This window comes from Muntiacus reevesi, chromosome 3, assembly GCF_963930625.1.
Source record: "Muntiacus reevesi chromosome 3, mMunRee1.1, whole genome shotgun sequence".
Taxonomy (NCBI): Eukaryota; Metazoa; Chordata; class Mammalia; order Artiodactyla; family Cervidae; genus Muntiacus; species Muntiacus reevesi.
Window position 1 is genome coordinate 105,235,526 of NC_089251.1, and position 21,956 is coordinate 105,257,481.

General features: G+C 45.4%; 1 protein-coding gene across 1 annotated transcript in view; it reads left to right on the forward strand.

Moving 5' to 3' along the window:
* Window positions 1-2,695: 2,695 nt before the first annotated feature.
* Window positions 2,696-21,956, forward strand: part of OTUD3 (OTU deubiquitinase 3) — a 32,163-nt gene continuing 12,902 nt past the window's right edge. The window contains exons 1-4 of the mRNA XM_065929961.1: window positions 2,696-3,044; window positions 10,475-10,623; window positions 15,632-15,744; window positions 21,511-21,633. Coding sequence (XP_065786033.1) covers window positions 2,824-3,044; window positions 10,475-10,623; window positions 15,632-15,744; window positions 21,511-21,633 — 606 coding nt within the window. The 5' untranslated portion in view covers window positions 2,696-2,823. The remainder of the gene's footprint in view (window positions 3,045-10,474; window positions 10,624-15,631; window positions 15,745-21,510; window positions 21,634-21,956) is intronic.

A 21,956-nucleotide genomic window follows, 5' to 3' on the forward strand; every position in this document is an offset into this window, starting at 1 on the left:
GTGTAGTCAATGAAGCAGAAGTAGATGTTTTTCTGGAATTCTCTTGCTTTTTGTGTGATTCAGCAGATGTTGGCAATTTGATCTCTGGTTCCTCTGCCTTTCCTAAATCCAGCTTGAAGACCTGGGAGTTCTTGGTTCATGGACTGTTGAAGCCTAGCTTGAAGAATTTTGAGCATTAGTTTGCTAGTGTGTCAAATCACTCAAAAAAAAAAATAAAGTCCAGTTTCAAAACCCCCCACAAATTTCACTGGGTTGTTGTAATGATTAAAGAAGGTAGTATTTGTAAAGCAATAGAACAGTGCCTTGTACATGGTAAACACTATAAAAGTTTATCATTACTCTCATTATGATTGTATGTGGTCTTCACTGTTACTCCCATTTTATAGGTGAGGAAAAGGTTAAGCAACTCACCTACGATCATGGAGTGAGTTAGTGATAGACTTGGACCACAATCTGGGTCTCTACCATTCTGTCCAGGGGTTTCCCACTCCTAGCACTGCCTCCCAACTTAACTAAATATAAGCAGAGGGGTTGCTGCAGGCCTTGGAATGTCTATTGCAAGAAAAGACAGGGTCAGGCATAATTCATGTTCTTTCTGAGAATAAAAGGGGGATCTGTAGAGGAGGAATTTCAGGAACTTCAGAGAAGCATGTGAAACACTCCACAACAGTTCAGTCCAATTCTGTTTCATGAGCTTTTTCTAGCACATGAATCCATCTTTCCAATCCACTCCTCTTTCTTTCCATCCCATACTCAGCATCTTATCACCATCATCTGTCTTTGGATAGCTACAGGAACTTCCTGCCTGGCATCCCACCTTCAATCCATTCTCCTAACTAAAGCCAAAGATATATTTTAAAGGTACGCCTACTCATGTCAGTTCTGGATGAAAATGCTCAGGGGCTCCCCATGGCTCTAAGGACTCGGGCTAAACCCTTTCATCCAGCCTGCAAGACTGGGCTCAGAACTGACCCATCCTTTCATTTCCTATCTCATAACTCAAGTTCCGGGCTCCTTGATCAAATTAAACTTCCTTCAGTTCCCAAAATAGAGCTCTGGTGTTGGACACAGAATCCCCTCTCTTTTAACCATCTTTGTCTGGCCAAGTCTTACTGATCCTGTGAGATTCTGCCCAGAACGCAGCTCTTCTGGGAAACCTTTTTGCATTTTTCACTCCACTTTTTGCACTCTCGATGACATATGTCACACAGCGTGGAAACTGCTATATCCTTGCCTATACATCTCCCTGGAATCTGGGCTCCTTGAGGACAATAGCCATGCCTCTTTGATTCAATGCTACACCTGCATCTAACACAAGAGCTGAAGAGAAATATGCTAGCTGAAACTGAGGAAACAGAGGCTATTCCCAAAGGGGAACTTGTAGGTAGAGGGAGAAAATAAAATTATGAAGGGACATTTCCAGAAATGGTGAAAGAGGCTGTCTGGAGGGTCAAGAGGTAGACAACACTGGGGAACACCTGTGGGAAGAGGCAGCATTAAGAGAGAGAGCCCGGGACGAGGTAGAAGAAGGATTCCGCAGGGGAGAGGCGATTACTGACGGAGGCAGCTTTTAGGGGAGCTAGAGGTGGATTAGGGTACCCAGCTACTTTGGTTTGCCTGGTACTGTCCCCGTTTTAAAATCGAAAGTCCTGTGTCCAGTGAAAACCCTTGGTTCAGGCAAACCTAGATTGGTGGCCTTAGGATGGAATCCAGATTATTAGAGGAGCTACTGGTTCTGGACAAGGGCTACTTCTCACTGAGTTATGAGAGAAGGCAGAGAAGGAGAGAAGGGCCGGATTAAATCAAGGGTGTGGGCGGAGCCATCAGGCTTCCCTGGTTGCTCAGATAGTAAAGAGTTCAGTCGCTCAGTCGTGTCTGACTCTTTGGGACCCCATGGACCGCAGCACACCAGGCCTCCCTGTCCGCCACCAAATTCGAGTTTACCCAAACTCATGTCCATTGAGTCGGTGATGCCATCCAACCATCTCATCCTCTGTCATCCCCTTCTCCTCCCTCCTTCAATCTTTTCCAGCATCAGGGTCTTTTCCAATGAGTCAGTTTCTCCCATCAGGTGGGCAAACTATTGGAGCTTCAGCTTCAGCATCAGTCCTTCAATGAACACTCAGGACTGATCTCCTTTAGGATGGACTGGTTGGATCCTTGCAGTTCAAGGGACTCTCAGGAGTCTTCTCCAACACCACAGTTCAAAAGCATCAATTCTTCGGCACTCAGCTTTAAGATAGTAAAGAATCTGCCTGCTATGTGTGAGACCCAGGTTCCCTCCCTGGGTTGGGAAGATCCCCCTGGAGAAGGGAATGGCAACCCACTCCAGTACTCTTGCCTGGAGAATCTCATGGACGGAGGAGCCGGGTAGACTACAGTCCATGGAGTCACAGAGTCGGACACGACTGAGCAACGTAATTATTTATTGTTCCTTATGGGCTTTGGAACCAAGGCTCCATCTGACCTTCCCCCATTCTGTTCTCTCCGGTCCCAGCGGCGCCGCGCTTGGAGGACTGCTCACCGCTAGGCGGCGGAGCGGCGCCAAGAGACATGGGTGCCCCTCTAGCTCTCCCCAGCGAGCTCTCTATGGCGCTTGTCAGCCCGGCCAGGCCGAGGGGGGCGGGGTCCCGTCACGTGACCGAGGTGCCGCTCCCTCCCCGCCCCGCCCCCCGCCCTCAAGCCGGCGCAGGCGCGGTGGTCGCGTCGCCGTCGCCGGGCTCCGTAGCCCGCGCCGCTTCGCCTGCTTCGGCCCCTAAGGCGGCCGCCCCGGCGGTCCTGCGGCTCTTTCTCCTGCGGCTGGGGGCCGCGGGGGCCGAGGCCATGTCCCGGAAGCAGGCAGCCAAGGGCCGGCCGGGCAGCGGCAGCCGCAAAGCCGAGGCCGAGCGCAAGCGGGACGAGCGGGCGGCGCGCCGGGCCCTGGCCAAGGAGCGGCGGAACCGGCCGGAGTCCGGCGGCGGCGGGGGCTGCGAGGAGGAGTTCGTCAGCTTCGCCAACCAGCTGCAGGCCCTGGGGCTGAAGCTGCGGGAGGTGCCGGGGGACGGGTGAGGCGGGCCCGGGAGCGCGGGGCCGGGGGGCGGCGCCGCGGTTCGCGCCGGGGCTTGGCGACCGTCTCCGTGCGTCGGCGGAGCGCGGGACGAGCGCGAGCCCGCCAGGCGCCTTCTCTCGAGAAGCTCGAGGCGTCCAGTGGTCCTCTTCGTGGCGAACTGTGTGGGGTCCTGACAGAGAATAGTGGAGCAGGTCTTCCTTAGATCGGTGCCCGGGAAGCCCTGCCCCCCGCCAAAAAAAGGTGACTCTTAAGCCGAGACCTGAGGGAATGAGATGGAGCCAGTCATCCCCCACCCCCAAAAGGTGACTTTTAAGCCAAGACCTGAAGGAATGAGATGGGAGCCAGTCACCCCCCCCCCCCCAAAAAAAGGTGACTTTTAGTCCGAGACCTGAGGGAATGAGATGGAGCCAGCCAGTCAGAGAGCAGGGCCGTGCGAAGAGCTGTCACAATGACTGTCAGACAGACGCAAGGTGTAAGCCCCACTTGACAGGACGCTCGGACTCCTTTGAGCCGTTACTGTTGGGTATTGCGCTCCTGCCACACTCGGCAAATTAGGTCTGCGAGGGCCTGTTGTTTGCTAGGTTGAAGGCAGCTTTTCTTAATTCTTCCTTGCATGGACTTCAGTTTCTCCTCTGTAAGCAGTGGCGCCTACCCAGGGTTGCTTGAGGGGTTTAGACAGGAATCTAAGTCCAACTTTGTAGGTCCAGCTTTTTTAAAAGAACTCGGGGTAAACGGGGTAGTAGGAGGGAGAGAATGGATGATGGGAAGGAAAAATGACCCCAGTAAGAGGGATATGGATCCAGGAGTGTGAAGGAAAGAAGAAAAAGGGTAGGGAGAGGGGAGGAGATCAGTTAGCATCCGCATTGTGGGGGTAGGTAAAAGGGAGTCTGGTTGCCGGAGTGTGGCACTGTGTAAGAGGCAGTATTAATAACAGCCTGGCTATTGTTTCTTCCTTCATTTGGGGGCTCAGCTAGGCCAAGAGGCAAGAATAAGATGAAGCTAAAGACCATACAGAATTGCCTTAGCCTTAAGCGTGGAAGAGGGGCAGGAAAATGTTTTTTGGATTACATTATGTCTCACCTTATTAATCAAGACTGTTTATGACCTGGCCTTAAATTACCTTTCCTAGTTTTCCTACATATGTGCAGTGTTAGGCACATTGGATTTAGAGCTTGATTGCAATTTATTCACCACCCCCTAACACAGTGCCTGGTACATTAAAGGCATTCAGTACATTTTTGTTGAATAAATGATGATAAGAATATCATAGAGGAAGACCACCTAGACCCTTAGCAGGTCCCCTCAAAGAGGTGTTTTATTACTGGAGTCGCTCCAGTTAAAAGGTTGCTTTGCTGGGTCTTGCTTTTAGCCTAATACCTTGATTTTTGTCAAATATAGTTTATTAGATAAACTATTAAAGAAATTAAATGAGTGGCTAATTAAATTAGCCACTGAAGTACCGGTTGAATTTGGTGGGACTGAGCTGGAGTCTGACTTTTCCTTACGAATGGTTCAATTGCTTGTGTCCGCTATGCTGGGGATGGTATTCCCACTGTCTGTGTCCAGGACACCGACATCCTCAGCAGAAGGTTGCTTATGAGCAGGAGTTGCAGCACAGGGAGTTGTAAAATCTTGAGGGAGTTTTCATAGTGCTATGGGAAACTTGGGGAGTACTACTTCTGCTCCCCTGCCCCTGAAGAGAGCATATTTCTTTAGTTAATTCGGCAAACATTGGTTGAGGAAGATGCTGGGAGTACATTGCCTAGTAAGAGAGAAACAGGACAGCAGGTCTCAAACATTCTGGTCTTAGGATCCCTTTATACTCTTAAAAATGAATGAGGACTCCAAAGAGCTTTGGCTTATGTGGATTATAGTTATCAATATTTACTATATGAGAAAGTAAAGTAAAAACATGCTACAAAAACACAGTATATTAGCTTTCAGAGTGATAACATCAGATATCATATATCAAATAGCCTCTAGAAAACTCCACTGTACACTTGTGAGAGAATTAAGAGTGAAAAGGATAACTAACATATTAGTTTTGGAGTGTGAACTCTGAAAAGGTCTGAGAGACACCCTCCCTTCCCAAACTGGGCCATACTTTAAGAATGAATGGTATAAATAATTAAAATACAAGTTAATATATTCTTTACAGTGACTGATTATAGCGTACTATTGAGAAGGAAGTGGCCTACACTCCCTGAAGTGGCCAGGGAAACTGCGTTCATTCAACACATGTTCATCGAAACCTACTCTGTGTTAGATGCCTCAGAGAAGGTCATTCTCAGACTGGGTCATGAAGGGCCAATAAAAATATGCCAAGAGAGCATCCCAGACTGAGGAATAACATGTGTAAAGGCACAGGAACACTTTATTTTTGAGAGATCTGCAAATTGTTGAGTATGACAAGGCTGAGGCCGGCTTGACTGCAGTGCTCATGTCTGTTCCTTCTGACGTCCCTGTTCTTTGGGCAGTGTTAGGTAAAATGATAATGGTAATTCCCCCTCTGTGGGCTCCATGAAGTGAACCCCTTTTCACTCACAAGTTCTTCCCATGGATGCCACGCAGTGGGCTGTTTAGTCCTCTTTAGTATTTTATCACTTTTGGATATGGTGAAGACAGGCTTATCACTGTGCAGTGGATGGTGCTTCCTGTGTATGTTACGGGTTAGCAGATATCAATGGATTATTTTGTTTGTTGATATTTCTTGAGTACTCTTGGTGAAATATGAAGTTAGGTAATGAAAAAATAATCAAGTCTCCACTCTTCTGACTTTCCATCCTGGTCTGATAAGAATATTGAATAACCTGAGATAGTATCTCGCTATATAAGTGTATTCATTGTTGGCAGTGTGGCATTTGTAGCATACTGGAACCTTTGGGTGCTTGGGCATAAACCAGTTGGTATTCCGCAATGTAGCCTTTATGTGAGCTGAGTCAGTGTAACATGGGTTAATCAGGGAGCTGCTTATGGGGTGTTGTAATGCTTCATGGGCCACCTTCATATTTATTGTGTTGTCCGGAGGGTGGACCCACATAAATTCGATTCAGTTTCAAAACAGGAAATATTTTAACCTTGATGTGGTCCTTAAAAACATGATTGAATGTAGCATAAATAGAATCTCTAATTGGATTAGGTAGTACAATACTAACATTTCTCTGAACTATGTCCGGTTGTATCTTCCTAAATGTAGCCTCAAATTACAGGACTAACTAGTAATGTTCTAATATTAAAGCATTAAAGAATCATTAATTTTAGCTACTTATTTCTGTCTTAGACAAGTTGTTTTGTTTTTAAAGTTTTACCTGGTTTTTTAAATTGTAGGATTTTAGGGACAGAAGGGTATCCACAATATCCGTTAGTTCCTGCATCACCTGTACAACAGCCTCATCTTTTGGGTCTTGCTCACTGGTTTTCCACCTTGGTGGCACAACAGAATCACTTGGGGAACTTTGGAAAAAGTACAGTGAATGAACTCTGACCCAGATCAGCCACGCCAGAATTTCAGGCAGTGGGGTCTGGTTGTGGATAATTGGGGGAAAAAAGTCCACATGTGATTGTAAAGTGCAGTTTAATTGTGAACTGCTGATTTAGAGTCTAGATCCTAGTGTTGCTCAAACTTTAGCATAAAACAGAATCACCTGGAGGGCTAATTAAATCCTTGGAGAGACTAGATTGCTGGGTCCCAACCCCGGAGAGTTTGACTCAGCAGGCCTGGGGTGGAGGGCTCGGAATTTTCATTTTGAACAAGTTCTCAGGCGGTGCTCAAGTTGCTAGTCAGAGATCATTGAAAATTTTTCAGTAGCCATATTAAAAAAGTAAAATGAAACAGATGAAATTAATTTTAGTATATATGGCAAGTTACTGTACCTAAAATATCATTTCAACATATAGTCAGTGTAACAAATTTTAATGAGATACTTTACATTTTAAAAATACTGTTCAAAATCCAGTATTCTACACTTACAGCACACATGCATTTGGATTAACCACATTTCAAGTGCTTAGTAACCACCTGTGGATAGTGGCAACCGTATTGTATAGCAGGTAAGTGGACAGTTGGAGGCTTGACAATCGAAATGTACAGAATCCTTAGTCTGTGCAGTCTGTCTGAATAAAACTAACACAAAGTTGCCTTCTGTTTGTCTTTGTAGCTTCCTTGTTTTGGTTTTAGTTTTATCTACAAGGATACCATCCCTTTCACTGTGATGGATTGTGGGAGGCCGCCCTCATGTCCCCGGAGCCTTCCTCAGGCTGAAAGTCACTGGGTTTAAAGCCACGTCACCTCACTTGAACATACCTTAAAATGTACTGATCAGAATTATATCTAGTACTCTAGCAGTGGTCTGACCTCAAAAGTGAAAGTCACTCAGTCGTGTCGAACTTTTTGTGACCCCGTGGACTATACAGTCCGTGAAATTCTTCAGGTCGGAATACTGAAGTGGGTAGCCATTCCGTTTTCCAAGGTACCTTCCCAACCCAGGGATCGAACCCAGGTCTCCCACATTGGAACCCAGGTCTCCCGCATTGCAGGCGGATTCTTTACCAGCTGAGCTACCACGGAAGCCCAAGAATACTGGGGTGGGTAGACTATCCCTTCTCCAGTGGATCTTCCTGACCCAGGGGTTGAACCAGGGTTTCTGGCATTGGAGGTGGATTCTTTACCAGCTGAGCTACAAGGGAACAAAACCTGACCCGCCGCCCATTTTTCTGTATATTGTACTATTACTGCACCCTTTTTGTGTGTTAAGTTGCTTCAGTCATGTCTAACTCTTCGAACCTATAGACTGTAGCCCACCAGGCTCTCCGTCCATGGGATTCTCCAGGCAAGAATACTGGAGTGGGTTGCCATTTCCTCCTCCAGGGGCTCTTCCCAACTCAGGAATGGAACCCATGTCACTTTTGTCTCCTGCGTTGGCAGACGGGTTCTTCACCACTAGTGCCACTTGGGAAGCCCAACTGCACCCTAAGAGCCCATCAATTATTTTCATGTCTGTGTTGTAATATTGTCTCATGCTAAATTATTGAGCATCCAAAGCCCTTGGATGCTGCTTGTATAATTGATGACTTTTGTATGTGTATCTGTAGGGATAGCGATGTGGTTCTGAAGTGGGGAGGACAACAGCTGGAAATATTTTTGGCTGTCACAACTGGCACGGAGAGCCGTGGTAGTGGTGCACCGGCATCTAGTCGTTAGAGGTCAGAGGTGCTGCTGAGCATCTTCCAGAGCGAGGGGCAAAGGCTTGTCCAGAATATCAGCAGTGTGAGGGCGGAGCAGCACTGCTCTAGTGTAGTAGGTGAGGGCGTGGGCCCAGAAAACAGCCGGGGTCCCCTGAAGGCCCTTCGGCCACTGGCCGCCCTGTTCTCATGAGGATGGTGAGTACTCTTCCTGGGTTCCCTAAGAGAACCCAGGTCATTGGTAGTGTTTGTTCACATTTCCTGTGTCGTTGCCTTGAAACTGTTAGAAAAGGAAGTGATTCATCTATCTTGATTTTTCATTTTGACTATTTTTAGTGAGTTCAATGAAATTTTTTTAAATATAGAAAAGTATATTTAGTATTTTAAGTAAGTTTGACACTCCTAACCCCACTACGCAGGGATAACTTCACTAACATTTTGGTGCCTGGCGTTGAGTCCTGGAGGCACCACCTACTGATTTTGTGACCTTCGGCACTTTACCATCAGGGAGTAGTCACTGTGCCTCTCAGAGAGCTGACTCTAAGGACTAAATGCTTTTGATACACGTGAAGTGTTTGGAACAGCCCCGGCACATTGTCAGAGCTGCTTAAGTGACGGTTTCAGTGCTTTTTCCCTGCATACATTTGTATGTGTTTCTGCATCTGTGTACAGAGTATGCAGATGAACATGGTTGAGCTTATGCAGTGTACACAGTTTTATACCTACTTTTTTGACTTGTGTGTGGAATATTTGTCCCTGTTACTGAAAGTTCTTAGAAAACATGTTACTTTCTGTAGAACACCATGAATTTTGAGATATCAAATGTAAAATAACTTCATATGTAATTTTTTTGCCAAATCATACCTCTTAAATGGAATTTAGGAGTAAACTAGTGGTAGCGGTTGGTAAAGGTTTAAGGAAAGTTTGAGAGAGAAGCTTAAAATTGAGAACATCTTATCTATTGGCTTCCTTTTTTCCCCCCTGTGGTTCAAAAAGACCACCATTGTTAGATTTTAGCAACACACCCCTCATTCTAGTGTGTAGAACTGTTATGTTCCAGTCCCTTCTAGAATGTTGCACCAGATAGATGCAGAGTTTCTTGGATTCTTTTGTTTATACAATCTGTTGCCTTTTAAATCTCCCTTCTTCCCTGCCCCACCCCCCCCCGCCCCCGCAAAATCCTTATACGTTTGAAGAGATTCCTGCCTCTCCAACTTTCTGTTGAAAACTCACTTTTCTAAGTTGAAAATTAAAAAACCTCCGTCACCAAGCACTTAGGTCTAAAGTCCTTTGAGAAGCGATGAGTTTATATTTTGGTATTAGAATGTCATAGATTTTCATTTGGAAGAGTAAACAGTTTGATGTGAAAGTGGGCAGCTGTTTAGCTTCAGAACATCCTTGCCTTAGTTTTGAGGATGCCAGATTGTGTTTCAGTCTCTGTGGATCAGGGCTCTGTGTTTGTAATGTCGTTTGGAATTTTTAGAAGCCGTTAAGGGGTGTGAAAGTAAACTCTTAAAATTTATTACCAGCATTTTGACTTTAGGAAGAAAACAAAAGGAAAACTAGGAGAATTTTCATTTGGCAGAAGTGGAAGCAGCACTGTGGCTCCTTGAGTGCGAGGAGAGGTGCTGAGGAGGGAGAGCGTCCCTGCGGGCTGTCCCAGCGCTTTCCTTCCCACGCCTTTCTCAACCGCGTCCTCAGGACTCGAAACAGGATGTGAAGTTTGATTGCTTTTATTGGGAGCTTGGCACATCGCTATGTTTTTGATACTTGTTAGGTGACTGGTTAGTTAGCTGGGAAGCCATAGTGGAAGGGCTTTCAGAAAAGAGGTCGTAGATACGATTTAGCACTTTGGAAGAAGGTCTGGGCGTCATAGATCGCCCTTGGGTGTGGAGTGGCCCATAGTGTGTGGACCCTGTCTTCACATGGTTAGTAAATCACCAACTCCACTTGTTGAAGCAGTGGAGGCTCAGAGAAGTTCAGTATCTTTCCTGAGTCAGCCAGCTCGTAAATGGGGAATAGGATTCTTGTCTATTGCCTCTCAAAAAGGTAATGTGGTTGAATATTTTCCCTAGTGCTCTCCTGCCCCTGGTATCTGGGAAGAATCCTGGATGGTCAGAGAGTTGAAGCTTTATCTCTTCTCTGTGTGAAAGGTTTCCTTGGATGGCCTGCCATGAAGCATCATCGTTTTAGATGAACTAAGTTCATTTCTAAAAGATCTTGACCAGCATTTTGTTTTGACAGCAATTGCCTGTTCAGAGCCCTTGGGGACCAGTTGGAAGGACACTCGCGGAACCATCTCCGGCACCGACAGGAGACGGTGGAGTACATGGTGAAGCAGCGCGAGGACTTTGAGCCCTTTGTGGAGGATGACGTTCCCTTTGAGAAGCATGGTAGGTTCCCGTGGGTGCTGGAGCCTCCAGGAGTGATGCAGCGGGCAGTTAGATCCGGCAGCATCCCTGACACCCCCAGCTAGGGCTGAAGTACATAAAGTATGGCATTTTTTATTAAAAAAATACTTGTTTGTCTGCTCTGTAACAGGCAGCATGCCTAGGCAGTTAGGCCAGTAGGTTTAGATGTAGGTGCCATTAATAAAAATTATGATGTTAATTAACTCGAAAAGTGACTTTTTATTTGGGGTGGAGGGGATGGGAGAAGGGGGGAAGCAGGTTATAAAACAGTGTGTTTAAGATTGATCCTATTTTTTAAAAACAATTTATTTTTGGCTGTGCCTTATCTTCACTGCTGCACACGGGCTTTCTCTGGTTTCAGTGAGGGGGCCACTCTTCCTTGCAGTGTGTGGCTTTCTCACTGCAGGGGCTTCTCTTGTCGAGGAGCACGGGCTCTGGACGCACAGGTCAGTGGTCGCAGGCTTGGTGGTTGCGGCTCAAGGGCTCTGGAGTGCAGGCTTGGTAGTTGTGGTGCTCGGACTCTGTTGCCCTGCTGTGTGTGGGATCTCCCCAGAGCGGGAGTTGGACCTCTGTCCCCTACATGGCAGGTGGATTCCCGTCTGCCGCGCCACCCGCGCAGTCCACGATTGACCCTGTTTTTAAAAGCTGTATGTATACAAAACAGATTAGGAAAAGTCTATTGTTGTTGGTCAGTCGCTAAGTCATGTCCGACTCTTTGCCACATCATGGGCTGCAGTACGCCAGACTTCCCTGTCTTTCCCGGAGCTTACTCAGACTCATGTCCATTGAGTTGGTGATGCCGTCCAGCCATGTGTCATCCCCTTCTCCTTCTGCTTTCAGTCTTTCTCAGCATCAGGGTCTTTTCCAGTGAGTTGGCTCTTCGTATCAGGTGGCCAAAGTATTGGAGCTTCAGCATCAGTTCTTCCAATGTATACTCGGGGTTGATTTCCTTTAGGTTTGACTGATTTGATTTTGTAGTCCAAGGGACTCTCAAGAGTCTTCTCAAATACCACAGTTTGAAAGCCTCAATTCTTTGGTGCTCAACCTTCTTCATGGTCCAACTCTCACATCCATACATGACTACTGGAAAAACCATAGCTTTGACTTTATGGACCTGTGTCGGCAAAGGGATGTCTCTGCTTTTTAATATGCTGTCCACATTTGTCATAGCTTTTCTTCTAGGAAGCAGGTGTCTTTGAATTTCATGGCTGCAGTCACCATCTGCAGTGATTTTGAAGTCTAGGAGTCCCCTTTCCCCACTTCTGTTTGCCTCAAAATGATGGAACTGGTTGCCATGATCTTAGGTTTTTGAATGTTGAGTTTTAAGCTTCGTTTTTCACTCTCCTCTTTCACCCTCAAGAGGCTCTTTAGTTCCTCTTTGCTTTCTGCCATTAGAGTGATATCATCTGCAAGTCTGGAAAGAGTCTAACAGTTTATGGTTGTTAGTTATGGTTTATAACTCTTGGCTCCAGTTATTTTTCAGAAACCACTCACTGTCTTTCGACAGCTTCTATTAAGAGGAGATAATAGTACCTAATTTATAGGGGGTTTTGGTAAAGAGTAAATTAGATTATACAATTAAAATAAGTTTTAGTAAGTGCCAGCCATCTTGGGATCCTGGGACTATGAGTATTTAAATTACCTTCTGTAGATTTTCTGGTTTTTAAGTGATCATGAGTTTCTTTTATAATCAGAAAAACCAGTAAGGTCATTTTAATTTCTCCGCCAAACTCAAACACAATCTGATTTCTTTGAGGCAGTCAGGGATTTAAATTAGGACCTTAATAGGCTCAAATCTAGTAAGAAAATACTTAGGAGTTTTAAGCTTTGATTCTGACAGTTATTTACTGAGACTGCTGTGCTAGGTGCTAATATATTTATGTTTTACACACAGCATTTTCATCACAGGGCTCACAGCCTTACCTGTCTCAGGAAAGAGAATCATTCTGTGTTTGGGAGCGCTGACGCTGGGAACCGGTCCGGAGTGGGTGGGGGGAGAGACTGAGAAGAGGCCGAGGAGGAGGGCTCCGCACGTTGGTAGATGAAGGGGTGCGCACCTTTCCACCAGCGCTGTCCTGGGGAGGAGGAGTGGGTCCAGACCAGCCCTCAGTTTGGTAGTGTAATTGATAGGCCTCATTGGAGTGGGCGGGGGCGGGGCTGGTGGTAGTAGAGACAAAGATGATTTTGAAGTTATGCTTGGGGAATGGCTAGGGTAGCTGTGCTTTAATAAATTAAAAGGCAGCAGGAGGAACACATTTTTTCTCATTCATCACTGGGAAAGCACTCATTTATTAGGCACAAGCAGCAAGAGAGACCCAGCAGCGAAACTCCATTGAGTAGTTTATTCTAGTCATTGAGTTCTCACGGTCCTCTTCCTGGATCATTTTTTGTCTGGCAGGCACCAATTAATTAGGTGTCACTGGTTTATAGATTAAATGTGGATATATGGAGCAAGTTTTGTTGTTTAATGATATATAAAATGAGTTGAGTCATTGATTCAATAAATATTGTATGTGAAGAGAATCTTTAGTTTGTGACTTGACATGCTTCTTTGAACCTCTTCAGTGAAGACCTGGTGGTAGATTTGGGGTCTGGCAGGACCTTAGATGTACAGGTGCTGTGTCATGGCTTGAGTGTCCTAGTGGACAGTGGCCTGGTTGCCGTAGCAGAAAGAAAAAGAAACCTGGCAGTCTGCGTTCTCCTTGTGTGTCGGTGGGAGCCTGGGCTTGCTGTCTCCTGCTCTTACAGCTGTGTGTGTTTCTAGGGTCTCCCTCGGTGCACTGTGAGGTTCCTGAGGGCGGGGCTGTGTCTCTTTCCCCACCGCGGCAATGGCTGGCACATAGTCGGCGCTCGTATTTGTTGATGGAATAATTGAATGGCTCACTTAGCTCTTCAGGACCTGGTTATCCTTGTGTCTGGTCATGTCTCTCCTTTGGTCTGTGGCTTTGGAGAATCAGCATCATCTTTTCCCTAACTAAACAGATACCCACCAGAAGCCTGAATGTTCTTAATGCCTTCTCATACTACTCACTTGTGAAGTCTTGTCACTTTTCCTTCAATGTATTTTTCCTCACTTCTGCTACCTCAGAGAGTTAGGCCTCTTTGACCATTTGCCTGGATTTCTCCAGTACCCTTTGAATTGGTCTCATTGCCTCCTGACCCCTTCACTTTGCTTTCCATGTGGAAGCCAGAGAGGTGATCCAAACATATATCAAATAGGTCTTCCCCTGTCTAACACTTGTAGGCAGCTCCCCATTGACCTCAAGAATGTTCCGACTCTTTAGCCTTTATGATCTGTGATTTTCTTGTTTCCCTGCCCTCTTGCCATTTCCTAGTATATTTTTGTGCTCCCCAACCCTGCCATCTCAGCATTCTAAGTTCCTGCCAGTACTGTGCAGTCTGTAAACTCATCGTGTTCTCTTTCTCGCTTCTGCTTGGAACATCATCCATTCCTCTTCTGTTTGTCTTTTACCTGCCCTTTGGGAAGCAGTGTAGTTGTCTCAGCAGAGAAGCTTATCTGGTATACCTCCCCTCCCCTCCCCACTGTTCAGACTGGCTTATGTTCCCCACCTGGAGTTAGCCAAGTTGCAAGGTTTGAGGACACAGTCTTACTTAAGACTCCCCTGACTTCTGACACCAGCTGAAAATTTGTGTTTTCTCACAACCATTCTCAGGTTTGATAATTTGCTAGAAGGACTCACAGAGCTCACTGAAGTCTGTTATACTCACAGTTATATAGGAAAAGATCCAGGTCAAATTAACCAAAGGGTAGAATCATTGGAGAAGACTCTTGAGAGCCCCTTGGACTGCAAGGAGATCCAACCAGTCCACCCTAAAGGAGATCAGTTCTGGGTGTTCATTGGAAGGACTGATGTTGAAGCTGAGACTCCAATACTTTGGCCACCTGATGCGAAGAGCTGACTCATTGGAAAAGACCCTGATGCTGGGAGGGATTGAGGGCAGGAGGAGAAGGGGACAACAGAGGATGAGATGGTTGGGTGGCATCACCGACTCGATGGACGTGAGTTTGGGTGAACTCCGGGAGTTGGTGATAGACAGGGAGGCCTGCGTGCTGCGGTTCATGGGAGAGAGTTGGACACGACTGATTGACTGAACGAGAATCTTAGAAGGTTACACAATGGTAAAATATCGGAAGGTTACACAATACACAGTATTGTTAACCAGGGAACCGCACCCAAACATCAGTGTCCAAACTTTTTATTAGGCTTTCATCATGTAGATTTTGTTGATTGATTGCCTAAGTGGTTGAAGTCATTCTCTAGTCCCTGAGGTCTTTCTGGTGTGACTTGACCAGAGAGGTCTACCGAAAGTCACCTCATGCATAGACTTAACATAAACAGTCAGATGTGGTCAGTCAGAGGGGCCACTGTGAACAACAGAGACACCCCTATCACTTGGGAAATGCCAGGGTTTTAGAGGTTCTTTCCCAGGAGCCAGGGGCAAAGGTCAGACTTCTCTGTGTGTAAGGCCAGATGCTTTACTACCGTTTCCTTCCTGAAGCACCTGCATGTCAGCAGTGTCTGTTTTCTTGTTGTTTGTCCCCCGCTGGTTGTAAACTCCTTGAGGGCAAATTGTGACAGGCTGTATAATGGAGTGGTCAGGAGCCAAGATCTTGGAGTCAGGATGCCTGGGATAAAACTCAGCTCTGTTGTGTACTGACTTGTGACCTTGGACACAGTTACAGACTGCCCTGTGCTTTAGTTTCCTCGTCTGCAAGATGGTGTGCATGATAATACCTCTTTCACTTCTTTCAGAGGGCTATTTTGAGGGTTAAAAGTGATCTATGAGAGAGAGAACGAACTATGGACATGTGCAGACTGCTAGACTCTGACAAAGCTATTGGACTTTTCCAGGCATATACCCTGATTTCTCATTTTTGGAACTAAATAAATACCAAAGCATGTTTGCATTTGGGTTTTTCCATTATAAAGACTTTGTTTTTCTTTCTCTCCTATTTCCTTCCACACAGTGGCCAGTTTGGCAAAGCCTGGAACATTTGCTGGCAATGATGCAATTGTAGCCTTTGCAAGAAATCATCAGTTGAATGTGGTGATTCATCAACTTAATGCCCCTTTGTGGCAGGTAGGTCATCTGTTGAGGAATTTATGTTAAGCCTTTATTTAAAAATTAGCTTTCGGGATATCCTAAGATAATGGGGCTTGACTGATGATACTGAACTATGCAGGGTAACTTGGACTGTGAACCTCAGCAAGCTTGTGGTGGCTTGGAATTAAACCCTGCATTACAAATGGAGTCTGAAGTAGGATTCAGAGACTTAAAATGTCAGAAATATTACTCAACAGTTACTTGGGTGATTTGGGGCAGAGAGCCTAATGTGGAAATAGCATAGATAATTTTGTAAAAATCTCTACATGAGAATTCACAGGATTTGCATACAGATTCTAGTTTGAATATACCTGTTCCACGTGTATGTTTTTGTTTTTTAGATGGAGAGAAACAAAGACCAAATTGACTATAATAAACTGTTGCTAAAAAAAAACTTTTGAACAACAAAATTTCACGGCCTAGGGCGTCAAGCTGTATGTCTGTGCTCTCCCCAGCTGTCCCTAGCATTCTGATGATGTTTCTGCAGCAAGTAAGATTTCACAACAGGTGTTCAGTTTATGCTGTGGGATGGCAGAGCACGATGTTGAGCTGCTTAGTCCTCTCTTTCCCTCCTCATGCCCCTTTGCCCTTACCTTTGTTATTCTAAGTTACCTTTGGTGTTCTACATTAACCTGATCTCCCAAACAGTCCATCAAACCAAACATTCTGGAGCATGGAAGGTCTACGGTTGGGATGAAAATGTCCACAGACCACCCCTTGCTTGCCCTCCTTGCACTTTTCATCTTGTGGCTCAGCTCCCAGACACTGGACGGGTGGTTCCTATCAGACCTTCTCACTCCCCTTCTCTACTACTTCCCCATTTCTAGCTTTTTTTAAATTAGAAAGTAAAACTTAATGATTATAGAATAATCTGAAATTTCAGAAAAGCCCAGAAAGGCAAATAAAAGTCACCTAGTCACACTCCCTAGAGATAATTGCTGTTAACATTTTAGCATGTATCTGTGTTATTCACACACACTCTTAAATATAAAAACATTCGTATGTAACTGGGACGAGACATATCCCATTGTCACATTTTAAGAACTGGTTCAGTGGTAAAGAATATGCCTGCAAGGAGGGAGCTGCAGGAGACTCTGGTTCTATCCCTCGGTCGGGAAGATCCCTCGGAGGAGGAAATGGCAGCGCACTCCAGTAGTCTTGCCTGGGAGATCCCATGGACAGAGGAGCCTGATGGCTGCAGTCCATGGAGTTGGAAAGAGTCAGACATGACTGAGCGACTGGGCGTGCAAACACACATAGATGCATCCGTATGTACACGCCTACACACACTGCATATCCCCATATATCATATCATTACAGAGGTAACATGACCTTTTTTTCCTCATTGTTTTCCTGTGAAAAGTGAAAGTTTTATTTGCTCAGTCATGGCTGACTCTTTGGGACCCCATGGATTGTAGCCCATCAGGCTCCTCTGTCCAAGGGATTCTCCAGGCAAGAATAGTGGAGTGGGTTGCTGTTTCCTTCTCCAAGGGCACTTCGCAACCCAGGGATCAAACCTGTGTCTCCTGCATTGCAGGCAAATTCTTTTTTGTCTGAGCCACCAGGTAACCCCAGTTTCCTGTACTACCTGCATATATATTCCTGTGTAAATTGCTCAATCCTTTGCTTAGCTTTTGCTCTTTAAAGTAAAGTCAGTTACAGAGATATCATTTGCGTGTATCAAAGTTCACCTTTCTTTGGTGTATAGTTTGTGTTTGGACATAGTCATGTAAATGCTGCCTACCTCAGTGCAGTGCAGTTCAGCTCAGTCGCTCAGTCGTGTCCGACTCTCTGTGACCCCGTGAACCGCAGCACCCCAGGCCTCCCCGTCATCACCAACTCCTGGAGTTCACCCGAACTCACGTCCATTGAGTCGGTGATGCCATCCAACCATCTCATCCTCTGTCATCCCCTTCTCCTTCTGCCCTCAATCTTTCCCAGCATCAGGGTCTTTTCAGATGCGTCAGCTCTTTGCATCAGGTGGCCAAAATATTGGAGTCTCAGCTTCAACATCAGTCCTTCCAATGAACACCCAGGACTGATGATCTCCTTTAGGGTGGACTGGTTGGATCTCCTTACAGTCCAAGGGACTCTCAAGAGTCTTTTCCAACACCACAGTTCAAAAGCATCAGTTCTTCTGCTCTCAGATTTCTTTATAGTCCAACTTTCACATCCATACATGACCACTGGAAAAACCACAGCTTTGACTAGTCAGACCTTTGTTGACAAAGTAACATCTCTGCTTTTAGTATGCTGTCTAGGTTGATCATAATTTTCCTTCCAAGAAGTAAGCATCTTTTAATTTCATGGCTGCAATCACCATTTGCAGTGTTTTTGGCGTCCCCAAAAATAAAGTCTGATACTGTTTCCCCATCTATTTGCCATGAAGTGATGGGACCAGATGCCATGACCTTAGTTTTCTGAACATTGAGCTTTAAGCCAACTTTTTCCACTCTCCTCTTTCACTTTCATTAAGAGGCTCTTTAGTTCTTCTTCACTTTCTGCCTTAAGGGTGGTGTCATCTGCATATCTGAAGTCATTGATATTTCTCCCGGCAATCTTGATTCCAGCTTATACTTCTTCCAGCCCAGCATTTCTCATGATGTACTCTGTATATAAGTTAATAAGCAGGGTGACAGTATACAGCCTTGACGTACTCCTTTTCATATTTGGAACCAGTCTGTTATTCCATGTCCAGTTCTAACTGTTGCTTCCTGACCTGCATACAGGTTTCTCAAGAGGCAGGTCAGGTGATCTGGTATTCCCATCTCTTGAAGAATTTTCCACAGTTTATTGTGATCCACACAGTCAAAGGCTTTGGCATAGTCAATAAAGCAGAGATAGATGTGTTTCTGGAACTCTCTTGATTTTTTGATGATCCAGTGGATGTTGGCAATTTGATCTCTGGTTCCTCTGCCTTTTCTAAAACCAGCTTGGACATATGGAAGTTCACAGTTCACATATTGCTGAAGCCTGACTTGGAGAATTTTAAGCGTTACTTTACTAGTGTGTGAGATGAGTGCAATTGTGCAGTAGTTTGAGCATTCTTTGGCATTGCCTTTCTTAGGGATTGGAATGAAAACTGACCTTATCCAGTCCTGTGGCCACTGCTGAGTTTTCCAAATTTGCTGACATAGTGAGTGCAGCACTTCCATAGCATCATCTTTCAGGATTTGAAATAGCTCAACTGGAATCCCATCATCTCCACTAGCTTTGTTTGTAGTGATGCTTCCTAAGGCCCACTTGACTTCACATTCCAGGATATCTGGCTACCTACATACAGACTATTTCCACCACCCCAAAAAGTTACCTCGTGCCTCTTTGTAGTCACTAGTCCCTTCTCCTCTTCCCCAGATTCTTGTAACCACTAATGTCATTTGTCTCTTTTAGTTTTGCGTTTGGGTTTTCCCTGGTAGCTCAGCTGGTAAAGAATCCGCCTGTAATTCAGGAGACCCTGGTTTGATTCCTGGGTCGGGAAGATCCCCTGGAGAAGGGATAGGCTACCCACTCCGGTATTCTTGGGCTTCCCTGGTGGCTTGGACAGTAAAGATCCACCTGCAATGCGGGCGTCCTGCGCTTGGTCCCTGGGTTGGGAAGATCCACTGGAGGAGGGCCTGGCAGCCCACTCCGGTGTTCTTGCCGGGAGACGCCCCAGGAGAGAGGAGCCTGGTGGGCTGTAGTCCATGGTGTTGCACAGCACAGCTTTGCCTTTTCGGAATGTCACATAAACGGAAACATGTCACTTTTTGTGTCTGGTGTAATGTCCTTCTAACAGTCGCACTACAGCAGGGTAGATTAGCTATTCCCTAGACGGGTGAGGACTCTTACTTTACAGGGACACGTGAGCCAGAGGAAACGATATCTGCACGTGCTGTTTGTCCTCTGGGGTAGTGTCATCACGTGTCCTCCGAGGAGAGCTATCATATGTTTACTGAGGCTCTCTCTTCCTCAGGATGTCTTTGAGGCAGGAAGACTGGTTACCTCCTTCATTGTCCCAGTTTTTTGTCCTTAAATCTTTACTGCTTAGCAGAAGTCATCAAAATCATTTGAATATACAGCATAATGATCCTGTTCTTGAAGCAGTATACTCTGTGCCAACTTAGTAACTATAGCTTGCCTATTTCTCCATTAACTTTTTTAAAGTTTCTTAATTTTCTAGGTAGTTGTGGAAGATATTCTTCATAGTTAGACTTTTTTTTCTCAAATCCAGTTATTTCTCTAGTGTCCCCTTTTATGAATTGCTTAATATTCAAAGTATGTGTTTTCAAAATAAATACATTTTCTGTACACTGGAACTATCCACTAGGTTTCCCCCATCACCCCTTACCCCAGTGAAGCATTTTATAAAATTTGAGAGTTAAAACTGAATTGGTTGCTACTATCAAGAGTAGGAGCTCTTAATAATGAAGTTTATACTCAGAGCCTACTATTTTTTGTTTTTTTGGCTGCAGATGGAATATATGCTTCTGTAAATCATATAGACATGTTTAAGGTAGAAAATGAAAGTCCTCTGTGATCTCCCTCGCCTTGAGCAGCACAGTTAACAATTTGGTGACTGGTGCTCAAGTTATTTTTTTCCTCTGGATAATGCATACATAGTGTGTTGTTATTATTTAAATATGTAAGTGCTATAGGAATGATGTCACTCACAGATTCTAATTGGCTAATTTCCTTTCCAGTAGTCTTCCTGGGAGATGAGCAGTGCTCTCTCTATTTTGTATGTGTCAAAACCAGACTCTCTGCACTTTGAGACCTAGATACTCTACCTGGGAAAACTTCTGTGATTCTGACTTCTAGACCTGTGTGGTTCCTGTTTGTTCCAAGGTTTTGCTATGTTTTTAGACCACAGATAACTATTTAATAATAATTTCTTAACTGCCTATGACTTTGCGCAAAAATAAGGAGGTACTGATATTTGGGGGATTTAACAGACAGTCTCAGCTTTCTCAAGGACAGCGTGAGGATTACTGTAGAGTTTCTGTGGAGGTGGTGGTTTGGGGGCGTTGCCCGGGCCCCATTTCAGGGCGTGTGTGTTGCATGACTCCCAGGAGCACTGTTCTGGTCGGGTTGTGCTCCAGGGGCACGTTCACACAGACCGCCTCGGGAGCAGCACTTCTGGGGTGTGCAGTGCAGTGGTGCTGCTCGGCTGTGCATAGTTCTGTTTTGGAATTGATACAGATGGGACTTTTGTGTGTTTCTCAGTATGTGTTTGATGAAAAATGCTGTTTTTGTTTTAAGGACAGGGTGGATTTTCTGTGAAGCCTAAGTATCAGTTCCTTCAATTTTATGGCCCTCTTCCAAGGTCTTGGGAGGGGTGATAGCAATTTTATATTTTTAATTTTATATTTTTTTTCCTCAAAGAGGGCCCCTAGTTGTCTGAGATGCAAAGCTCTCAAATCTGCATCTGCCTCTGGGCCTTCCTTCTCGAAAGGGGCTGAGGTGTCCTGATGTTCCTGAAACTTAGACTTACTTAACTTCATGGTAAATTTGCCCCTGGTTTTTGGACATGCCTTTTCAAATGGCTTTATTTCCATTTAGTTGCATATTAAGTACATGGAATCATACACACATGAGTGGGAGAAAGATAATTCAAAAATTGCTTAGGACATATCACAGTGATACTCCCAGTTGCTTTTATAGAGAGCCTGTTGACCGGGCACCCTGGAGAGGCAGGTGGCCTTTCTCTTCCGATGTGGACATTGTGCAGATCCTCGCTGGCATCTCCTCTCCCTCTGCCTGCAGATCCGCGGTACGGATAAAAGCAATGGGCGGGAGTTACACATCGCGTACCGGTACGGCGAGCACTATGACAGCGTGCGCAGGATCAACGACAACTCAGAGGCGCCTGCACGCCTGCAGACGGAGGTGAGCGAGGCCGCCGGCCTCTGTGCTCTCAGCCCTGCAGGGGTCGGGTCGGGAGCTCTGTGCCCTGGAGCCAAAAGCCAGTCACGTTTTAAGAGAAAGTTGCCTTTAAGAATCTGTGGGCTTTTTTTTCTTTTTTTTAAATTGTTCATTTGGTTGAGGGCAGTGGATAAAATTGTCATTCTTCTGCTTTCCCTCACAGTGATGGCTGTGATTGCATGAATATAATTTATATAAACAGTTAAAATTACTTCCATGTTTTAAAATTAATTCATGCTTCATATCTAAAATTTGGAAACTAGAAAAAGTAAAGAAGACAATAAAAC